This window comes from Furipterus horrens, unplaced genomic scaffold (assembly GCF_987537825.1).
Source record: "Furipterus horrens unplaced genomic scaffold, mFurHor1.1.pri manual_scaffold_9, whole genome shotgun sequence".
NCBI classification, from domain to species: Eukaryota; Metazoa; Chordata; class Mammalia; order Chiroptera; family Furipteridae; genus Furipterus; species Furipterus horrens.
Window position 1 is genome coordinate 85,224,177 of NW_028327179.1, and position 20,034 is coordinate 85,244,210.

Genomic DNA, 20,034 nt, shown 5'->3' on the forward strand with positions numbered 1-20,034 from the left:
TGTCCTACCTATCCTTGGGTCTAGAAATTCCTAAGAAGAGTGGGGATGTAGAGGAGGGTGGCCTTTCCACACGGGGAAAGATCTTGCAGAGTTCAGGTCAGTTGGCTGTTCCTGGGCAGTGGCATGCTCAGTTTCCAAGGGCTGGCACTGCTGGACAAGCTGGCATCCTTGTCGTATTCTGGAGGCAATATATTTAAAAGGCATCATTAAAACCATAACCACTAGATGACAAAAAGGCAGGGATTTCTCTCAATGCCCTACATTACGAAAAGAAATGGCTTCTTTGGAGGAAGGTGTGTAGGGTGTGTCACACCTGTCCAATGCCCTTTTGCCCACTCTACTTAGCTTAGGCTGAGGGGTGTATTTTAGGATTTTCCCCCTCTCAGACCTCTGGGCCCTTTCTGTCCAAGCCATTACGACAGAAAAGAGACCAGTTTTAAAGTGAAGCCCACAGACCACCCCATACTTCACCAACTCAACCACTTAGTTCAGCCAAACTGTTGAGTCTCAGGAGGCGGCAATGCAGATGGGCTCCTTAGGTGAGGCCTATATGTACGGATAATCGCTCAGGTAGCGATCATAGGCTTATGCTCTATGACAACAGAAAGAACACACATATTAAATTCACACAACACAATTCACAAACCAGTCTCCAAATTTGCGAGACTGTCTTATTGGGAAGACATTCAGTTGCAAGGCACTTGCTATTCTTCTTGCCCGTAAATAAAGCATCCTTTATAATGTCACAGACCTGGTCCAACTTTTATATGGAAAGAAACCTTTAAGTGAAAATAAACTTTAGGGACAGTTAGCTGCACTAGTTTATGGTCTACCATTGAGCATTATGATTTTCCTTGAGTCTTGATTTTTCTCCCTAAGATCACCCTCCTTGTCAGTAAAGGGACTACATTAAGTCCATTTATAATTTAGCCTGTTCATTTGCATAAAAACAACAAGAGCAGTGATTGATCACATTGATCTTTAAGTCTACTTTGCTGGAACTTACTCAAGGAACCTTCATGTTGACTTTTAGTCTGCCCATCAGGGCACAGAAGCTGAGCCACACACCTGCCATTCAGCCTTGCCTGTAAACACCTGCTTTTCCAAGTCCTTCAGGTTTTTCCATTGTGCCTTGAGGTTCCTTCTAGCCATCCTTCAGGAAAGCAACCTTCGTTCCTTCCCTGGAAAGATTGCCATGAACTGCACAACCAACCAAGGCGCAAGGTCTTTTTCCTCATGGGCTTTCCTTAGCTTCAAAACTCAAGTCCAGTTCCTCGGGGCTTTCTGGTGACAACCAGAGCCCAAGCATGCCTCCCTCAGGCATGTCATTCCAGCCAAAGTCTTGGTAAAAAAACCTCTATTAACAATTGGTCTTGTTAGTTTTATGCAAAGAAACCTAATGTCATTACTTAATCCTTCAAGATTGCCAAATTCTGGAGGGATCAGGTAAGGAGAAAAATACACAGTGGGAAGAAAAATCCTTGTCCTTCTAATATTCACTTAAATTGCATTTCCATACCTTATACTTTCTTTTGTTCACTTTCTTGCTTGTGAAGTTTTAACTTTACCTGGGAAACCTTAATTTTCCTTTCAGATTATATGGCCAATACCAATACAGAGAATTCCAGACCCTTCCTAGGTCTCAGAGAATTCTAGACCTTACATAGGTCTCCAATGGCTAATGCCAAACCCAACACAGGGAATTCCAAATGACCTTTCATAGGTCCCAAAGCTAAATGCCAATACAGAGGTACAGTAACCATACAATAAGACCACAAGTTGTTGAGGTTTCCTTTCTGTAGGAAACAAGGACATAGTGACTCCCAAACCAGCAGAAAGTCATTAGTAACAAAGGGCAAATGTAATTAAAGGGTCTCTGAAAAGGGAGCTGACAGCATTAGCATATTCACAAATCACAACAGGGGCTTTTAGATAATCGTGTTAGATTGTAACTCCGGAGTATCCAGTCATGGAGAAACGGGAAGGAGGAGAGGGGAGGGGGAGCTAGTTGCGTTAGGGAGGGGGAGCGCTCTCACTTTAGGGTGAGGAGGCTGGTCAATTTGGCTTTGCCGTGGCTATTTCAGGGTGGGGAAGCCAAGACTATAAAACCAGCCATCTTTGTCTACTTGGTGCACACATTCTCCTGGCTGTGAGGTGCGCCCAGCTCTGCAGACTCGTGAATAAAGGCCTCGCTTTACTGCTCAAGTCCTGTGTCCCAGTTTTTATTGTGAGCGTTTCTCACATTTCCCCAGGTTTAAAAACTTTTACTACCTTATTATACATTTTTATGATTTTTCCATAGACCTTTTATAACATTTCCAAACTTTCCATATATTTACCCATTTAGTTTTAACCATAACCTATTTTCCAATTCTTGTTCTTTTTTCACACTGTAAAGGACTATACTCAAACTCAGTATTTAGCAGCTAAAAGTTCCCTAGATTTGCAGATATCCTGCAGTTTTCTTAAGCTTAGACCTTGCAAACACCTGTCATGCAGCAATGACCTGAATGTTTAGACATATATCATTTTGCAAACAAAGCACATTACCTTAAGAGCATACCTAACCCACCATTTTGCCCACTTCAAAGATGGTGGCAGCATTACATGCAGCATCTTTAAAGATGGTGGCACCCATAAGTGCCACCCACAAGATGGTGGCAAACCCACGTGACTCTACCACCATGGTGGAGCACTCACATGGCTTATCCAACATGGCAGTGCACCTGTGAGGCTCAGTGTCCAATTCACAACCTTCATGCGGGTTCTAGTGGGGGAGACCCACTTCTCCTCCTGCAAGGGTGGAGTCATTGGCTTTGCAGTCACATTAGAGGCCGGCACCAACCGCCACTGCCACCGCCACTACCGCCGCCGCCGCCACAGGCATGAGAACTGCCACTGCCAAAGTCTGGGCCACCTGCAGAGTGGGCAGAGCCTCAGGAGTCACCGCCACCGCCACCTGCGCGGCCTCTGAGGAAGCCTGGGCCACCTTTCCCCACCATCCAGAACATACTTAGGCCAAACAGTGTTACAATAATACATCAATATTTTTCTAGTCATAGGATAACAACAGTATTTATCCCAGTTTAGAAAAATCCCAAGGACTAGAAAACATATATACCACTCAGACATCCATAATTCTATTATTCCAAGGAGTACTCTTAATCGGACAAACAAATCTAGTATCCACGATGCCATTATTTCAGAAATGCTCAGAAATAAACTTTAGCAAACAATTTTACTTCTCTAATCCCTTCCCAGTTCTGTTTTCTTTTCACCACACAGGCATACTTAGGCGGCCGGCGCCCTCAGAAGGTGTCTCCCAAGGGGGTCGACCTGCCACAGGCAATATTAATGTCCCATCTGGGTCGCCAGAAATTGTAACGGAACCCCTGGGCTGCTCCGATTGAAATAGAACCCACAGGCTGTTTAGTTAGGGGCCCGATTGCCTGACGCCAGAATTATAACTCTCAATACCAGAGTTTGGTGAAAAGAAAAAGAATTGTTTATTTACACATAGTCCTGCCTCCCCCTCCCAGACCTGGCCAGTCTTAGGAAAGTCAGAAACACTGTTTCCCTACTTCCTAGGCACAGTTGAGCTTTACCAATAGCTGCCAATTACTCAGTTCTGATTGGGGAGGTCCTTTCTGTGCTGTGGTGCCCTCCAGCTCTCAATGCAGAACCGCCTGGATTCTCAGCCTCCTTGTAAACTGCCTTCTTCCTGTAAATCGCTTGGATCTCCTCTCCTTCTCAAAACCACCTGGCGAGAGCTTCTCCTTAAAGCAGCCTGGAGACCCCCTTCTCCAAGCCACATGGAGGGAGCCCACAAGAGCCAGAGAGTGAGGGCGTGAGGGCCAGACAGAGCCAGAGAGAGGGAACCTGAGAGACGGAGCCTCCTAGAGCCAGAGCCAGCCCAAAATGTCTGCAGCTCCTCTCTTCCTCCCTGTCTCCTCTCTCTCCCTCACTGCGTCCTCTCACGCAGTGGGTGTTGCAAACAGTCCTGACCATTCACAGAACCCTATGTAGGCTCTGTCTGCTTCTTCCGTACCAGCCCACAGTCCAAGACCCCTCCCATCTTCCTAAGTCTTGGAAGTAAACCGAATCTTTGCAACAATGTTTCCAGCCACTAGCTCCAGGCATGCAAGGGCATCCTGAAAGCTGCTTCCTTTTCCCTATCTCCCAGCCAAAAACTCTGGGGTTTGTTTTTGGACTCCCCTGTTTCTGTAACAATGCCTCAAGAGTTTATACCACCCAAACATTGCAAGCCTATATGAGGTGATTACCACCGGAGAAAAACACTACCTCATCATGGAGCATGCCAGCGGGGGTGGGGGGGGTGGGGGGGACTTATTCGACCATTTACAGGAGTACGGCCGCAAAACCGAAGAGGAAGCTCGAGCCATGTTCAGACAGATGGTGTCCACCATCCACTATTGTCACCAAAAGGGGACTGTGCACCGAAATCTCAAGCCGGAGAGTATCCTTCTCAACCGTGACCTGAATATCAAGATAGCGGATTTTGGATTCGGGACAGAATTTACCAACTACGCCCTCACCACCTTCTGTGGCACCGTCACCTACATGGCCCTAGAGGTATTGCAGCATCAAGCGTATGACGGCCCCAAAGTCGATGTGTGAGGTCTTGGAGTCATATTGTATAGGATGGTGATGGGGGATGAGCTGGCTGTGGGGGACAGCCCTGCGGAAGTACTTAAGGAAATAAACAGGGGGAAGCTCAATGTCCCACACTTTATCTCTGCGCCATGTGAACAACTGTTAAAGAAATTGTTGACTGTTCATCCCAGTGAAAGGCCGAAGCTGGAAGATGTAATGCAAGACCCATGGGTCACCATGGGTCAGAAGGAGGAACTGAGGCCATACACCGAGCAGCCCCGGGGGGACATTGATCCCCAGGTGACAAAAACAATGAAGGACATGGGGTTTAAGGAAAGAGACATTCAAGAGTCACTGACAAACAAGAAATATGATAGAGTGATGGGACTATACTCGATACTCGAGACAAAGACAACCAAGATGAAGGGCCGCATCATAAAGGTCAGGCCCTGCCCTGACTGCGACCCCGACAGTGGTGCTTCCTCCAGCCAAGAGGTTGAGCCTACCATTCCCTCACCCGTTTCCCCACCCAGCCTGGAATCCAGCTCCACCATTTCCTCATCCAACTGGGAAGAGAGGGTGACCGCTTCCCTACCCGGCCTAGAGTCCAGGACCGCCACTCCCAGCCCAGCCCTCCAGCGTGGCCCTCGGGGCTCCTCCACCCACAGCAGCAGCACCGGCAGCGCTGGAGAAACCCCAGAGGCTGCACAGCCTGATGGAGCCCCAGCCTCTCCTGCTGGCCCCAGCCACGGCCACTGGCAGGGGGTGGCTAGGAGGGTCCTCGGGTTCCTTTCAAAATTTATATGCTGTCAGCTGTCCACCAACAAGCAGTGTCACAAGAAAACAAGAGTAAAACCAATATTTTAAATTGTGGACGGCTGAAGCAGGGCCCCTTTCAGACACTGGGGAGAAGAAGCCGCATTCCCTGCATCTTATTTTATTTTCAAAATCTGTTTTCTGAGTCCATTGGGACTCAGGCCACATGGTTGCAGTGTCTCCCTTCTAATAAAAGCCCTTAACTGGACTTTCCTGGCTCCGGGTCCTTTCTTAATCACCTGGACTACCTAACATATACCACTGGTGCCCCCCCAAGCCGCCATCTCAGCACTGGAGCTCAGAGGGAGTGGGTCCGAGCAGGTGCGTCCACACGTGGGCTCTCCGAGAGGAACTGCCTGGGGCCCCACCAGCCCTCCCACCAACTCAATTCCCGCTGGTCTCCGCAGCCAGAATCTGTGGGGACTCATCTTCCTAGCACCTAAACCCTGGGCTGGTGGGGCTGCTGTGGGGCTGGGGCCCCCCACTCCCGAGACATCCCTCCCGAACTTCCACCCACTACACGTAGGTGAGAGACCAGCCCGCCCGCATCCACACACCTCCCACCAGTCCGGATGGACGTGCCTCCTTAACCTCATAGTTGTCAGACTTCCATTCAACCATTTCTGATGGTCCCGAGTGATGATTGTTCCATACCTCAGCTGCAACCTTGATGCAGTTGTGCAAAGAGGTGAGCTTCTCTAATGGATGAGCTGATTTGTGGAAGGAGGCACCTTCTCTGCAAGAAAAGCCTTCAATGACGAGGGGAAGCTGGAGATCTGAGGACCCCTGGGTTGGGCTTCTCTTTGGGGGCAACAGGAGGCAGAGGAATCTAAAGCAGGCTGCCTACACCCTCTGGCCTGAAAGAGAAGTGGGAGGGAGGGTAAGGATGGGGGCATCCTTGAGGCAGAGGGGTGACCATGGTGCCTGGTAAGCTGTCTTCTTGAGCCCCCAGGTGCATAGCCCTCAATCACATGGGTCTCATCACCACCGCCCATTCTGTCACTTCCTTGCCTGGACTGGGATGAGCCACCTCTGGATCTCCCACCTGTGTGCTGCCTCCCACTGTGTCAGGTGTCACTCTTCCCCATACCCTCCACTCCCAGAGTCAGTGCCAGGCCCTCCTCTGAGGTTAATATATAAAATAAAAAGAGCTCTTGGTGATGTTACTGAGCCACAGCAAGGTGGGAAGGAGACTAGATTTCAAGATATCTGTGTTCTGCCCACAGATTTTGGAGGACTTCCCCACTAGCATTTTAAAACTCTAAGAATGCCTGCAAGAGAATGAAGAGAATAGGGTCACCTGGGAAAATCAGTTGGCCTAACCCAGGAGAGGGAGGACTGAAGTAGGCCACTTGTTTAATAGCTTGGGGGCAACCTATGTTATTTGCTTCTCTTTTAGAGTAAGAAGAAATGAAGAATTGTGGTGGGCAGTTAAGACAGACATGAGCAGAGCAAGGATAGTGGGCCAGGTATAGAAGGTCACCAGGGCGGGAAGCCCTGTGTGCCTAGCAATGGGCAAAATGGGTAAAACAAGGACCTCAGCCCGAAGGTGACCTTTCCTCCCCATAGGACATCACTGGTCATATGGTTTAGACCCTCTGACCTTTCATCTGTAGAGATAACATACAGGTTTCAGCTCCAGGCCCAGAAAAGCAGCAAAAGCAGACACTGGGACCAGCTGCACTGACCAATGAGCCCCTGCCCTGGCACTGAAGTGAAGACCACCACCCCGCTTCATATTATTCTTAACCACCTAGCTGCACAGGCCAGAAGCCTAAAGTCTCCAGGGTCTCTCCATCTTACTCCCCAAACACATCCAATCCAAAAACAAGTTTTGTTCATCCTATCTTGAAATATCTCCATCTGTTTCTCTACAATTCCCCAAGATCACTACCTGAGTTCTGGCCAGCATCAGCTCCTAACCACGACTGGTTCTCCTCCTTGCCTCTATACTGCACCATCACAATGCTTTAAAACATAAATCTGGTGATATAATTTCCTCACTTGAAATCCTTCAGTGGCTTCAGGATAACTTCCAGATTCTTTACCTTTGATTGAAGGCACTTATGCTCTCTAGCCACTAAGCTTTGCACAGGCTGTTCCTCTTTCCTAGAACACCCTCTTGGTCTCATTTCTGCCTCCTTCATTCTGCTGGCAACTTTTTTGAGCGCCCCCCCTCTTCCATGGGTTAGTTACCTCCGACATGTGCTTCCACAGACTTCTCACACGTTCGCAATTAACACAGTTTTGTAACTGCTGTTCACCTGACTACCTCAGTAGACAGTAACACCATTAACTTGTTCATCCTTTTATTTACTTACTGAATCTGTTTTGAGAGAGCGAGAGAAACATTGTTATGTTCTTCTACATTTATTTATGCATTCATTGGTTGCTTCTTATATGTTCCCTGACTAGGGATGAACCACAACCTTAGTGTATCCGCAAGATGCTCAAACCAACTGAATACCCGGCCAGGGCCTGTTCACTCTTTAATTAAACAATATGTACTAATTGTTACCTACATGCCCTACATACATGACAGACCGAGACCTTGCTCCTTTTGAGATTTCAGCATCTATGAGAATGAGGGGCCAAGACCACCAACGGACCAACAATCGAACGACCTCCGCTAACCCGTGACGCCGCGGGGGCCTCTGGGAATCGTAGTCTAGGAGGCGCAGGCCGTAAAGATTAAGGCCATTTTGCTATCAATGCGCATGTCCCGGGAGGCGGAATGGCGGGACTGCGCATGCCTAAAGGGTGGGGGTGCGACCGAAAGGCGGCGTACTGTGGAGGCGGGCATTCCGGTACTTCAGGGTTGGCGGCTGAGCTCTGTCTGCTAGGATGGCGGGGAGGGGGAAGCTCATTGCGGTGATCGGAGACGAGGACACGGTGACTGGCTTCCTGCTGGGCGGCATAGGGGAGCTTAACAAGAACCGTCACCCTAATTTCCTGGTGGTAGAAAAGGATACAACCATCAATGAGATCGAAGACACTTTCCGGTACGGTAGCCAGCGAGGCCTGAACGGGACCCTCTGTTCTCTGGTGGGAGCACAGGGGGAAGGTGGGGGCGGCGTGGGGACCGGCGTTTGGGGGCTTCTAGACCTTGGCCGGAGTGTTAGTTGCCGCCTCGAGGGTCAGGGAGATCGGTCCGCCGGCCCTTCCAGAATGAAGTCCTTCGTGCGTCAAATTCCCTTTGGGGGCTACGTCGGGTTCACGAGCTCCCATTTCACATGACCGTGTGTCAGGAAAGAAGGGGAACAAGCTCGTGGCGGGCGCCGCCCTTTGGTCCAACCAACCCCGCCAAGCTTGGGCGTCCCGAGCGCCAGGGCCCCGGATGCGGGCAGTCTCGGCTCCTCTGCAGGGCTTTCCCAGCTCTCCCGTAGAGCAGGCGCCGGGTGTTGCAAGCGCTCGGCTCTCTTGCGAGTTGACCCCTGAAGGAACCACATCCCCAGTGAACACTTAGGCAGACCTGGGCTCCGTCTTGTATTTTCGTCTGTCTTAGAGGCTCAACAATCGTCCTGAAAGGTGGGGGTTTTTATTCCCACTTAAGCGAGAAAACTAAAGCTCAGAGAGGTTAAGGCACATGCCAGAGTCACATGATTTGGAAGAGACAGAGTAGAGATATGAACCCAGTCCCAAACCCTTCTGCCTTTCTTGAACCAGGTCCACAATCTGCCTGGGCCCATCTCCCCAGTCTGTCTTGAAATTTCGCACTGCCCTGAGCACAACCGGCAGAATATCAGCCTTGTGTCCTACCTTCTGCAGGCATGGACCTAAATTCAGACAGTGTCCTGGTGACTAGAACAGAGGATGCCAGCCCCCTGTTCTTTCCCTCACCCCTTCTCGGTCCCCTGCTGCCAAGTCTCAGGAACAAAGCACTCTCACCTGTTTTACCCTAAACAGCCCAGCCCTGAGCTGCCAGGTGAGACTGGTTCCTGGGAGGCTGATCTCTTAAGTCGATCTCTGAGCAGTCTGGTAAAGTGACCCAAGTTGTCATGGGAGAAGGACAAATTTTACTTCAAGAACTTGGTCATGTTTCCAACCAAAAGGGACCTCAGAGATCAAGTCTAACCTACCCTAGTGTCTGGCACAGAGTAAGTCCTCAGTAAATACTTTTTAAAAATTATTAATATTAAATGTATTGGGTAACATTGGTTAATAACAAATTTCAGGTGTACAACTTTATAATACAAAAGAAATAGTTTTAATGAATGAATGAATGAGTGGGTAGTCTCAAGAAAGGAAGATCCCACTGCCAAGTTCCCTCTGTGCAGAAGGGATGACCCCTTTGTTACTGATTTTCCTCTTACTATGTTGTATTTTTGGCTCGTGCCAAACTTCTCCAATGACCCACCCCTGTCCTCATCAGCATAAATCTTGAGGCCTTTAGTGGTCTCATCAACCCCCTTTCTAAAAATAATTAATTGCTTTCCTTTGAAAAATTAATGTGTTCATGTGGTTTGCAAATTAATACTGAAGAGGTTTACACATTGTCTCCCCCATCCCTGTCCTCCCTCCTCCACTCCTATGGATACCCATCTAGCTTCTTTCCCCTTTTTCTTTATGCAAATGCAAAGGGACAGACATATTATCCTCTCCCTTTCTTGCACAAAGGCAGCTTATGGAATACACTGGTATGCATCCTAATCTGCATTACCAGTGCTCTTGGGAGCTTTCTAAGCAGGGCAGGTAGAAGCCAACCCTGCCAACCATGTCCCTTACCTTCTGAATGAAATTGATTCTGGAGAGGATAGAAAGTTTTGTGTAGCAACCTTTACCCTTGTCTTCTGTGCTTTCTGGGTGAAGCTCATCACCCCCTGCAGCCTGGCCCTCTAGCTTGGAGTAGGCTGCCATGGACTCCCTTCTCATGTCTCCAACAGGCAGTTTCTAAATCGGGACGACATCGGCATCATCCTCATCAACCAGTACATCGCAGAGATGGTGCGGCACGCACTTGATGCTCACCAGCGCTCCATTCCAGCTGTTCTGGAGATTCCATCCAAGGAGCACCCCTATGATGCTGCCAAGGACTCCATCCTGCGCAGGGCCAGGGGCATGTTCACGGCTGAAGACCTGCGCTAAGGGACTCCCCACAGCCCTGCCGCCTCTCCCAGGCTTGCCACTGGCCCCTTTCTAAGTTTCGAGCTTCTGATTTTCAATTCCCTGCCCCTTCCCACTCCATCAAGAGGCTAGATGAGGTGCTTCCGTGTTGCTGGGGCCCTGCCATTAAAATCAAGACTGGTTAGGGAACACGAAGCTTGATTGTCTTCTCCCTCCACTACCTCTTTCCTGTGCTGTTACACAGTGTTGTTGTTAATGTTAAATTAAAATAATTTTCTTCTCTCTGAACCAAGCCTGGGTGCTAGAAAGGACATGTGTGCAGTGAGTTGGAGGGATTAGATGGGCAGGGCTGGAAAAGGTTCAGCCAAAGATCTAGGCATAGAGATGAACAAGGAAGATTGTGTCAGGAGGCCATAATTCAAGAACTGGTCCTCCGCATCAAAGACGACCAGCTCTAGCAGAGAGGAATGGGAGGAGTTTTGTGCCCACACTCCTGGCTTCCCCACTTCAGTTTGTATTGGCTGGGGGGTGGGGTGGGGGGACTTGACCCCAAGGGATGGAAGCAGCAAGCACAGGAAACCTGGAAGCCTGTGATACTAGACAGGGCCTGGGTCCTGCAAAAGGTGTGGGGATCAAGGCTCTTAGCCAGGGTCTCGGCCTGAGGTTACCTCAGGGAACAAAGCAGGTGAGGTCTGCTGAGGGCAGGGCAGGTAGAATCCTGGCCCTGTGTGACGTGAGGCTTGGTTGCCCAGTGACTGCCCCTGAGCGGCCACCTGCTGTCAGAAGGACTCTGCTTGCTGTGCTCACCCCTCAGCTGTAGCCACCCTGCTACCTCTCCTTCTCTTGCCACCATGTCGCGGCAAGTCAACATGGATACAGTGCGGCAGAACTTCTGGAAGGAGGAATTTCTGAGGGAGAAGATGTTGCGCTGTGAATGGCACCGCAAGTATGGGTCGGTGGTGAAGGCGAAGCAGAAGGCCAAGGCGGCAGCCGGCCTACCCCTCAAACTGCCCACCCTGTATCCCAAAGCCCCACTCTCCCCCCCACCTGGCCCCAAAGCAGTCCCCTCCAGGGTCCCCAGCCCTGCCCCGGAGGCTCCCGTGCAGTCAGAAATGTACCCAGTACTGCCTGCCACTCGGGCCCTGCTGTATGAAGGCATCTCCCACGACTTCCAGGGGCGTTACCGCTACCTCAACACCCGCAAATTGGACATGCCAGAGATGCGCTACTGCTTCCCCGTCACCACCAACTTCACGTATGGCTGGCAGCTGGGTGAGCCCCAACCTGGGAGTTACCTCACAAACACAGGCACCTGCCATGAGCCAGGCAGCATGTGGACACTTAGGCACATGAGACATGTGGACACTCCTTTCTGGGGCATTCATAAGCGCAAAGAAATGCCTGAGAAGCAGAAGTTCCGTGATAAACTAGGGAGTGATGGGGTGGGAGCAGGGGGTGTGTGCCACTTCAGGTGGTGGTGTCAGGAAATGCCTGAGTGGGGACCTAGAGGCTGAGAGGTAAATGAGGAGGAGGAGTTGATTTATTCCAAGTGTGACGGGAAGCCAGTAGAAGGTTTTAAGCAGGAGTACACTGATTTGCTTTTTGAAAAATCACCTTGACTGCTCTGTAGTTAATGGCTTTTCCAGGGGAAAGTAGCTGACAGATGAGTTAGGCAGCTACTTTGAGTTTTCCAAGCAAGAGGTGATGGCTTGGGCCAGGGTGATTAGCAGAGCTGAACTAGATTCAGGATCTGTTTTGGAGTAAGAATCAATGGAACTTTCTGATGGATTAGGTGAGAGAAAGGGAAAAAATGCTCTGATGACACCCAGGTGTTTGGCTGAAGCAGCTGTGACAGGGAAGACCGAAGACGAGCAGGGCTGTAGGGTGTGTGAAGACAGAATGGCGTTGGCCACGTGTCAGTGAGGCAGCTGGGCGTGGAAGTCGCCCTCTGGAGCTAGGTCCGAGCTGAAGGTGCAAATTTGGGGTCATCAGAAAGTAGGTGTTCTTTAAAACCCTGCAATTGGGCTTGCTCACCAAGGGGCTCAGAAGGGTAAGGGGTTGGTATTGGTATCCATCTGGACTGAGGACACCTTTTCCATGAGGCTGAGTCAAGGCCGTCATTGGGGAGGGAGAGGAGCGGAGGCAGTGGTGTAGTTTGAGAAGAGAGGTGTGGGGAAAGGAGCGTGCCGAGAACCCGTGCAGGGTTGCAGGGTGATGCTGAGTGTCCCTTTGTTCTCTGGTCCTGAGTTTCAAGTGAACTACTCAGTCATGCGTCTTTCCCCAGCTGCTAGAGGGCCTGCACAGAACAGGTGGATGGCTGTGGGTACACACAGTTCAAAGTTTGCCTAAAAAGTTCCCCCACCGCCACCACTTTCCCCCGGGCCCTAGAAGGGAAGTAAAGGGAACAATTTCCAACCAAAGCAGCAGGTAGAAAAAAGCCCCAGCTGTCCCAGAGCTGCATGGCTTTGTCCCTGTGAAGCAGGGCTGGGTGTCCTGCCGCCCCTCTCCGTAGAGGATCCTGAGGCTGGGAGCAATGATGGCACAGCTGAGTGGCATTCTGCCATCACTGCTGATCTGGGGGCCCAGCCTGCTCCCTGTTTTCCCAAAACCCCACTCCTCAGGAGCACTTTTTATTTCTTCACGTTTGCAAAGTGGATACAATTTGGTCAGATTCCCAGGGCTGGGCAGACAGAGCTGCCATGTTCTGTGAGTTTCTTTCCCAGGAACCCATTCCTGGCCTCTGACATCTCTTCCCAGGCCCACCAGTGAAGCAAGAACCCGTCTCCTGCAAGATGTGTCGCATTGAATCGTTCTTCCGCAAGAACGGGGCCTTCTCACCCCTTGACCCCCGGGACCTGGCCCTCTGACCTTGGGCCAGGCAGCGTGCTTAGGGGTGGGAAGAAGAAATTACACGCCATCTGGTGGGACGAAGTTGCTGTGTGTCTGTGTGTCTCTAGCTCTCCCAGGCCTTGAGATTGCACTCTGGGCCTTTTTTTTTTTTTAATGATTTTTTAAAAATTATTTATTTTTAGAGAGAAGGGAAAGGAATGAGAAAAAAAAGGGAGAGGAACAGCAATGTGCGAGGTAAGCATGGATTGAGAAACATGGATCAGTTGCTCTCCCACGCCCCCAACTGGGGACCTGGCCTGTAACCCAGGCACGTGCCCTGGCTGCAATCAAACTGGCCTGGACCTTTTGGTTTGCCGGCAGGCTGGCGCTCAGTCCACTGAGCCACGCCAGCCAGGGCATGAGCCTTTTTTGAAACTGTCTGATCCGCAGGCTGACTTCTTGTTTTCCCTTAACCCCCACCTCTTTAAATCATCCTTTTGAAGCTTCAGCAGTGATTAGAGAGGCTGGGAAGGATGAGCATTACTTTTCAGGCGCAGGCTCCTCAGCGCCAGGGGGACACAGTAGCTGCTGGAAGTTCTGGGTGTTCCTGGGGAGAGAGCGGCCTGTTATCCCAGATGACAGGGGAAGGGAACCGCCACCATCGCACAAGCCTCTCCCCTGCTCTCCCTCACCTGGCTCCGAGGGCCCGCAGCTGGCCCATCCTCTCCCGGTGCACCTGTTGCAGCTGCTCCCGCAGGGCGCGCCGCTGCCCCTCTGCGTCCTTCTGTGGGGTGCCGAGCGCTGAGCAGCCCTGCATCCTAGCCCAGGGCTCGATGGAGCCAGCAGGGGGCAGCACCGGGACAGACTCCCCCTACTCCGCCCCTCAGTGGGTGTCAGCCCAAGTGCAGGGCGTGTGCACTTCAAAGGGACCCACGTGGCGCCTAGCTTGACCCCTACCCTTCCCAGACTTCTTGGATCGCGGGGGGACGGGGACGACGACGGGGGTCTTGCCTGTGGCAGGGGCTGAGCTGGACTGGGTGGGGGCCCCAGGGGGTGCACCCGACAGAGGCGGTTCCTGGCAATGCGGAGGCGGTCCAGCACCTGGGGTTGAGAGCTGTCAGCGGCCAGTGGCTGCCTTCTGTGCCCAGCCCACCAGCAGGCCCACCCAGCGCGGGGGACGCACCCGGAGCCGCTGCTGCTCGCGGTCTTGCCAACGCCGGCGCCTGGCCGCGCTCTGCAGCTCCAGCAGCCGCTGCAGGGCCGTCTCCTGCTGTACCGCGCTCACGCCCGCGGAGGCCTTTTCCCTGCTCGGGGACCCAGGCCACGCAGCCTTCGAGGCCTTGGGGCCCTCGGCAGCACCCCTCCGCCCTTCGAGGGGCTCCGGGAACCTCACGGAGCTGTCTGCCGGTGGCCCGCTTGCCTCGCCCACCTGCTGTTCCGCTGGACAGAGATCCCCTCCCTGGTCCTGCAACCCCTGCCGATTACACACCAGACCTGGGTGACCAGGGAGAGCTGTAGGGCGCTCCTGCTGCTCAGAGTCACCCATACACAGGACCACTGGCATCTCCGCTCCTGGGCCTGGTAGCTGCGGCCCCGCGGGGGCCCGAATGGGAGCCAGCGCCCCTTCTTGGCCGGCCTGCTGCTCTTCCGCGGCCAGGGCCGCCTCTGGTCTCTGGCCTTGGGTCTTCTCCTGTGGCAGCTGGATGCACCTTCCTGCAGGACCTGGGCTCAGCCTTCTCCCAGACTCCGGTATCTGTTCTCCCAGAGAGGTATAGAAGTCCCCTGGAATTCCCCGGGAGCCGCCTCCCTCCGGGGGTTGTGCAGGCTCCTCTGCCTGATCCACCTCCCCAGTCTGTGAGGTCCAGCCTCTGCCGCCAGAAGGCGGAAGGCTCTTCACTTCCCATCTCTGAGGGGTCTCCTTTCTCGCGCACTCAGGGCGAATTCCTTTCTGATCTTGAAGAGCATCTTTGTTCTTATCCTGAGGGGTCTCCCACCCTAAACCCCCAGGGACCTCTTCTCTCAGAGTCTGAGTAGCTGCCCCACTCTGACTCTGGTTTGTCTTCTCTTCCTGGCTGGGAGGAACTTCTTTGTTCTCCCCTTGGGGGGCTTCCCCTTCCTGACCCTGAGGGGTCCCCTCTCTCTCCTTCTGAGGGTGTTCCTCTCTCTGACTCTGAGGAATCACAATCCCCAGCAGTTTCTGAAGCTCTGCTCTGTCAGACCTCCAGCTCCAGCCGAGCCCCTCAGGGGGATCTTGGGATTCATGCAGGCCTAAGGGCCCCAAGGCTTTCTGAGCAACCTTACTCCCCTGCAGGTTCCCAGATGACGGTGGAAGGGGCCTCTGGGTCGGGGGCTCTGCTTGGCCCCTCTCTTCCTTCAGGACCAGGTTCTGGGAAGAAAGACCACTTTGTTCAGGGCTTGTGAGGGAATCCCTGTGTCAGGGCCACTTCCCCCAGGGGAGCCTAGAGACCACATGGCTGCCCCCTGCCCCTCCCCTCCCGCCTCACTTCCATTACAGCCCTCACCTGATTCCTAAATTTGTTACACCCATGTTAAGTCATGTAAAAGGTGCTTCGGCAATGGTCCCTTCTTCCACCTGGCTCTAGGTGGTGGCCCTGTTTCAAGGCAGAGCCCACCCACCCCTGCTGTCCCCAATCTCAGAGGGCCCTGGTCCAGGGCCTTTCCACCCCTTCACCTTGAACTTCAGGCTTCCTGGTTCCCCAGAGCTACTGCTGGTGGTGGGGTCCAGCCCTTGTAAGCAACCTGAGGGAGAAAGACTGATGTAAGGAGCCCTCTGCTCATGTCCCAGTCCCTCGCACACAGTCCACCTGAACCAGAGCCAAGAAGACTGGGGGATCTCCGGCAGCTAAGTTGAGGGGGTGCCCAGAGAGCTGCTGTTTGAACTTCAAGGCTTTCATAATTCATTGTTCCACCTTTATTTACACAGCCTAATATGTGCCTGCTGGCCAGGTCTGCCTGCCTGCAGCCGCCCCTCTTCCTTATCCTCCCAGCTGGGGCAGACCTTCTCCTGTCTCACAGGAGCTGCACATGCTCCTCCTCCACTGTGGGATGCCTTGGGGCAGGAAGGGCTCATAAGGACACCTTCAATTTGTCCTGATGGGCCCATCCAGGCCCATAAAGAAACCCACTGCATGTACCTTACTTTAGGGTTATTAAGGAACGTCCTCTTAGCTCTTTCTTGGTTTCTGACAGCAAAAGCAAATGAAATTCAAGAAGTAAAATTTTGGGCCAGAGCTGGGCCTCAAAACTGCAAAGTCTTCATAATTCATAAAAGGAATCTAAAAAAGGAGATGAAATGGTGCTGCTCCCTCACAGGTGTGGTGGGAAGAAAGTCACTCAGCATCCATAAAACCAAGAGAACTTGATTTCATAAGGTCTTAAATTGAGACCATTCACAAGAACATTCCATCTTTATGCAATACGGAGGTGGGAATATTCATAACCATAACCAAAAGAGAATGCTCCCTAAAAATATATGTCTTTTGAAGAGTTTCTGAACAAAGGGGTTAAGATTCCCAAGCCTTTAGAAATCATTGCCATGAACTAAGAAAATCACCTCCAACCCCCTTCCTCTCTAATTCTGGCCTGTAGTCTTACTAGATCATCTGTTTCTCTGGTAATGATGTAATTGATATCTCCATATTCCCAAGAGAAAATATACTTGTAAACATTTCTCTATCAATCAGAAAATAATCATTGGCACTTCTTCCTCTCACACATGATGGAACAATTAAAAGCTTATGGCTTTGATGGGTTTATTATTTAACAAATTCTTTGAGAGTCTGTTTCTTTTAAATTAACAGGTCCAGGGCTCATAGCATCTATCCCACTGGCTTCTAATTGCCTGTTTATGGTCACACTTTCTCACTAGGCTGTGGTCTCCTCAGAGACAAGGACCAAGTGGCAGGGCCAAGACTCTCTTGTGCTTGGTATATCTCCAGTGCCTGGCCTAAGGGTGGCCAATAGGATACTCCATTCCCTCCTCTCTGAGCAGCTGTGGACAGACATTCCCCCTCTCTCTCCCAAGCCCCAACTTAGCTTTGTCATCCTCCTGGACACAGTGCCTGAGATGGTTGCTGCCAATCAAGGCAAACGGGCACAGAAAATAAAACCTTCTTATCGTCCTTAGGTGCCCGAATACCCAACAAAAAGGTACAAGATGAAGAACGAGTGAGGGGTGGACTGGAATCCTGGGACTCAGGGTGAGGACTTCCCTTCCTCCTGCCAGTCTAGTCTGGCCACCCCAGCCCAGGGGCTCCCACTGTCCTGGCTGCCGACCCCTCCCATCAACATACCAGGTGTGGGCTCTGCAGGCATGCCAGGGCTCTCCCACTGTGGGTTGGCATCACTCCTGGCCTCCCCGGGGTCTGCAGCCTGCCCCCTGCAGGAGTGCAAAGGCTGCCTCAGATGCACCTCTTGGATCTGGGCTCTGGAAGGGGAATAGCCTGTCTTCCAGTCTCCCTGCTCCCAGCATCCAAACTCAATTCAGGGCAGCCTGCCCCAGTCCCTGCACCCATCACAGGATCCTGGGGGCTGGACCAGGGGCTGTGAGGCAACCATAGGGGTGCAGCTGAGTGAGAGCCCCAGGAGGAACCTGGGCTGTGGAAGGAGATCAGGAAAAGGGCCAGTATTTGATCACTTTGGTTGGCAACACAGAGTGCACAGATTCCCTGGGAGAAAGACTCACCCCTCCAGGAAGTGATGGTTCTGGCTCAGGGTGTCCCCAGCCTGGGGCAATGAGCACAGCCTGGAACTCTGGAAGGATTTGGGGGTGGCTTAGTCCCCAGGGCACCAGTGTGGTAGGCAGCCACTGAAGTGACCCCCAGAAACCCCTCCTCCTGGCATTCATGCCCTTGGGTGACCCCCTCCCTTTCCCCTCCAGGTGAAAGAGCTTGGAAAGGGGTCCTTCTGGCCCAGTCAAGCCTTCAGATGAGCCTGTGGTCCTGGCCAACAATGTTGGCTGGACACTTCACTTGACACACCGTCCTGCTACAGCTGAGAATGCCTTGGCCCAGAGACGGCTGCCAACCTGCCCAAAGAGCCTCAGCAGTTGGTGGCTGAGCTGGACTGGAGGCACAGTCACAGTTCCCGTCACCACAGCACTCTTCTTCCTAGAGGGGTGGGCCCAGCCACCAGCCTTCAGGGAGGGGCCCATGGCTGGGGCTGCTCAGCGTAGCATATCACAGGCACCCCGGGCATCAGCGCCTCTGCCCTAGGGCTCTGCCAGGCCAGCTTTCCTCCCACACTGTGGCCACGTCTAAAGGCTTCTAGGCATCGCCGCACAGTTGACTTGACCGAGATAGTTGTTAACTGTGGAGTGGTAATAGCCTGCACAGAATGAGCAGCTCCTGTGCTCCAAGCATGGCACTCAATCCTTTACGTGATGAGCTCAAAGGCCCCCCCAGCACCCCCTGAGAAAGACGTTCTCTTCCCCACATTGCAGCTGAGGAAACAGAGGCTTACAGTCCACACAGAGCATCAGAACAGAGATCTGAACCAGATGCATCTGCCTCCAAAGCCCACTCCTTGCGCTTCCCTCACCACTCCCATTGCCCCAGTGTCCCACTGCAGGCCCTGCCCCCCACTCACCCCACTCATCAGCTGCTTGGAGTCTGCACCCATCCTATCCCGGGGCTTGCTGTGCTGGCCCCACGCACGCTGGGCCTGGTCCCTCAGACCACAGAACTGGGCCCGGGGAGGCCAGAAGAGGCCCAGCCCTGCACCAGTTAGCAGCTCCAAGTCCCACAGGAGCTGTGGAAAGACACAGTGCCGGGACGTGAGGGGGTACCCACCCTGCCCTCTGCCACACCCCTAGCCAGTCCCTACCTGCTCCTGGGCCCGCCGGCTCCGTTCTATCTCCAGCAGCACAGTGGGCAGCTCCAGGCCTGAGGGACAAGCCCGGCCCTCTTGCACCTGGGGAAGGCGATGTTGGGTCAGGCCCCATGGAGAGCCTGTCCCCTTGGAGACAGTGCTCTGGCTCCCTGCCTCCCTCACCTGCCGAAGTGCAGCCCGGAGCTGGCCCAGGCCTGCAGGGCACCGGAAGAGGTGCTGGTACAGAGCCAAGGCCTGCTTGGGGCTACAAGGGAGCCCTAGGCCCCCAGAAGTGGCTGCCTGCGCCATGGTGTACGGGGCCAGAACAGATGACCCTCTTCCTGTGCCACTGGAGGCGGAGAGAGGAGGACCAGGAGTTGCACACAGGAGCAAGGAGACAAAGCTCTGGAGCTCAATAATGCAGGACCCTGACATCCGAGCCATGGCCTGGACACTGGCCAAATCTCATAGACTCTGAAAAGGGCTTCTTGGTCATGGAGGTGGCAGTGCAGGGTAAGGGTGTGGTCCTGCCACAGAGAGGTGTGTGCATGTGTTTGTTTGCAATCCCAAACGAGGATCTATTTTTCATCCACATGCATACATATACATATGAAGCTGCACTGTTATACAGGCATCTAATATGCTCAACATGGGCAGCAGCTACCAACAGCAGATTATATGCCAGGACACAGGTGCTCCCTACATGTCGTTCTTCCTTGCAGCAACTCGATGAAGCAGGTGCTACCATTCTCATCCCCGTTTTACAGCTCAGAAAACTGGACCTCAGAGAGTAAGCTGCCCTAGCTAACATGTGGCACTGTCTCCCTCACCTGGAGGTGGGTAGCCAGGATGAACAGGCCCTGGGAAAACATGGCCCCATGG

At 52.6% G+C, this 20,034-nt stretch overlaps 3 protein-coding genes across 3 annotated transcripts; 2 read left to right on the forward strand and 1 right to left on the reverse strand.

Annotated features, from left to right (window-relative positions):
- The first annotated feature begins 8,190 nt into the window (after nt 1–8,190).
- On the forward strand, nt 8,191–10,782 carry ATP6V1F (ATPase H+ transporting V1 subunit F). Its single transcript, XM_090286794.1, has 2 exons — nt 8,191–8,432; nt 10,314–10,782. The coding sequence occupies exons 1-2, from the start codon at nt 8,275–8,277 to the stop codon at nt 10,513–10,515; spliced, it is 360 nt and encodes a 119-aa protein (XP_090142920.1). The 5' UTR covers nt 8,191–8,274; the 3' UTR covers nt 10,516–10,782.
- Nucleotides 10,783–11,072: 290 nt separating this feature from the next.
- On the forward strand, nt 11,073–13,425 carry SPMIP1 (sperm microtubule inner protein 1). The gene is made up of 2 exons (XM_090286793.1): nt 11,073–11,766; nt 13,252–13,425. Exons 1-2 carry the CDS (start codon nt 11,346–11,348, stop codon nt 13,359–13,361), a joined length of 531 nt encoding a protein of 176 aa, XP_090142919.1. The 5' UTR covers nt 11,073–11,345; the 3' UTR covers nt 13,362–13,425.
- A 113-nt stretch (nt 13,426–13,538) lies between these two features.
- On the reverse strand, nt 13,539–19,461 carry LOC150002103 (uncharacterized). The gene is given in 12 exon segments (XM_090287487.1): nt 13,539–13,930; nt 14,016–14,107; nt 14,335–14,424; nt 14,507–15,415; nt 15,506–15,709; nt 16,016–16,083; nt 17,637–17,722; nt 18,029–18,096; nt 18,931–19,092; nt 19,168–19,260; nt 19,262–19,315; nt 19,318–19,461. Coding segments are annotated over 12 exon segments (2,037 nt in total). The 3' UTR covers nt 13,539–13,863.
- Between the last annotated feature and the right edge of the window lie 573 nt (nt 19,462–20,034).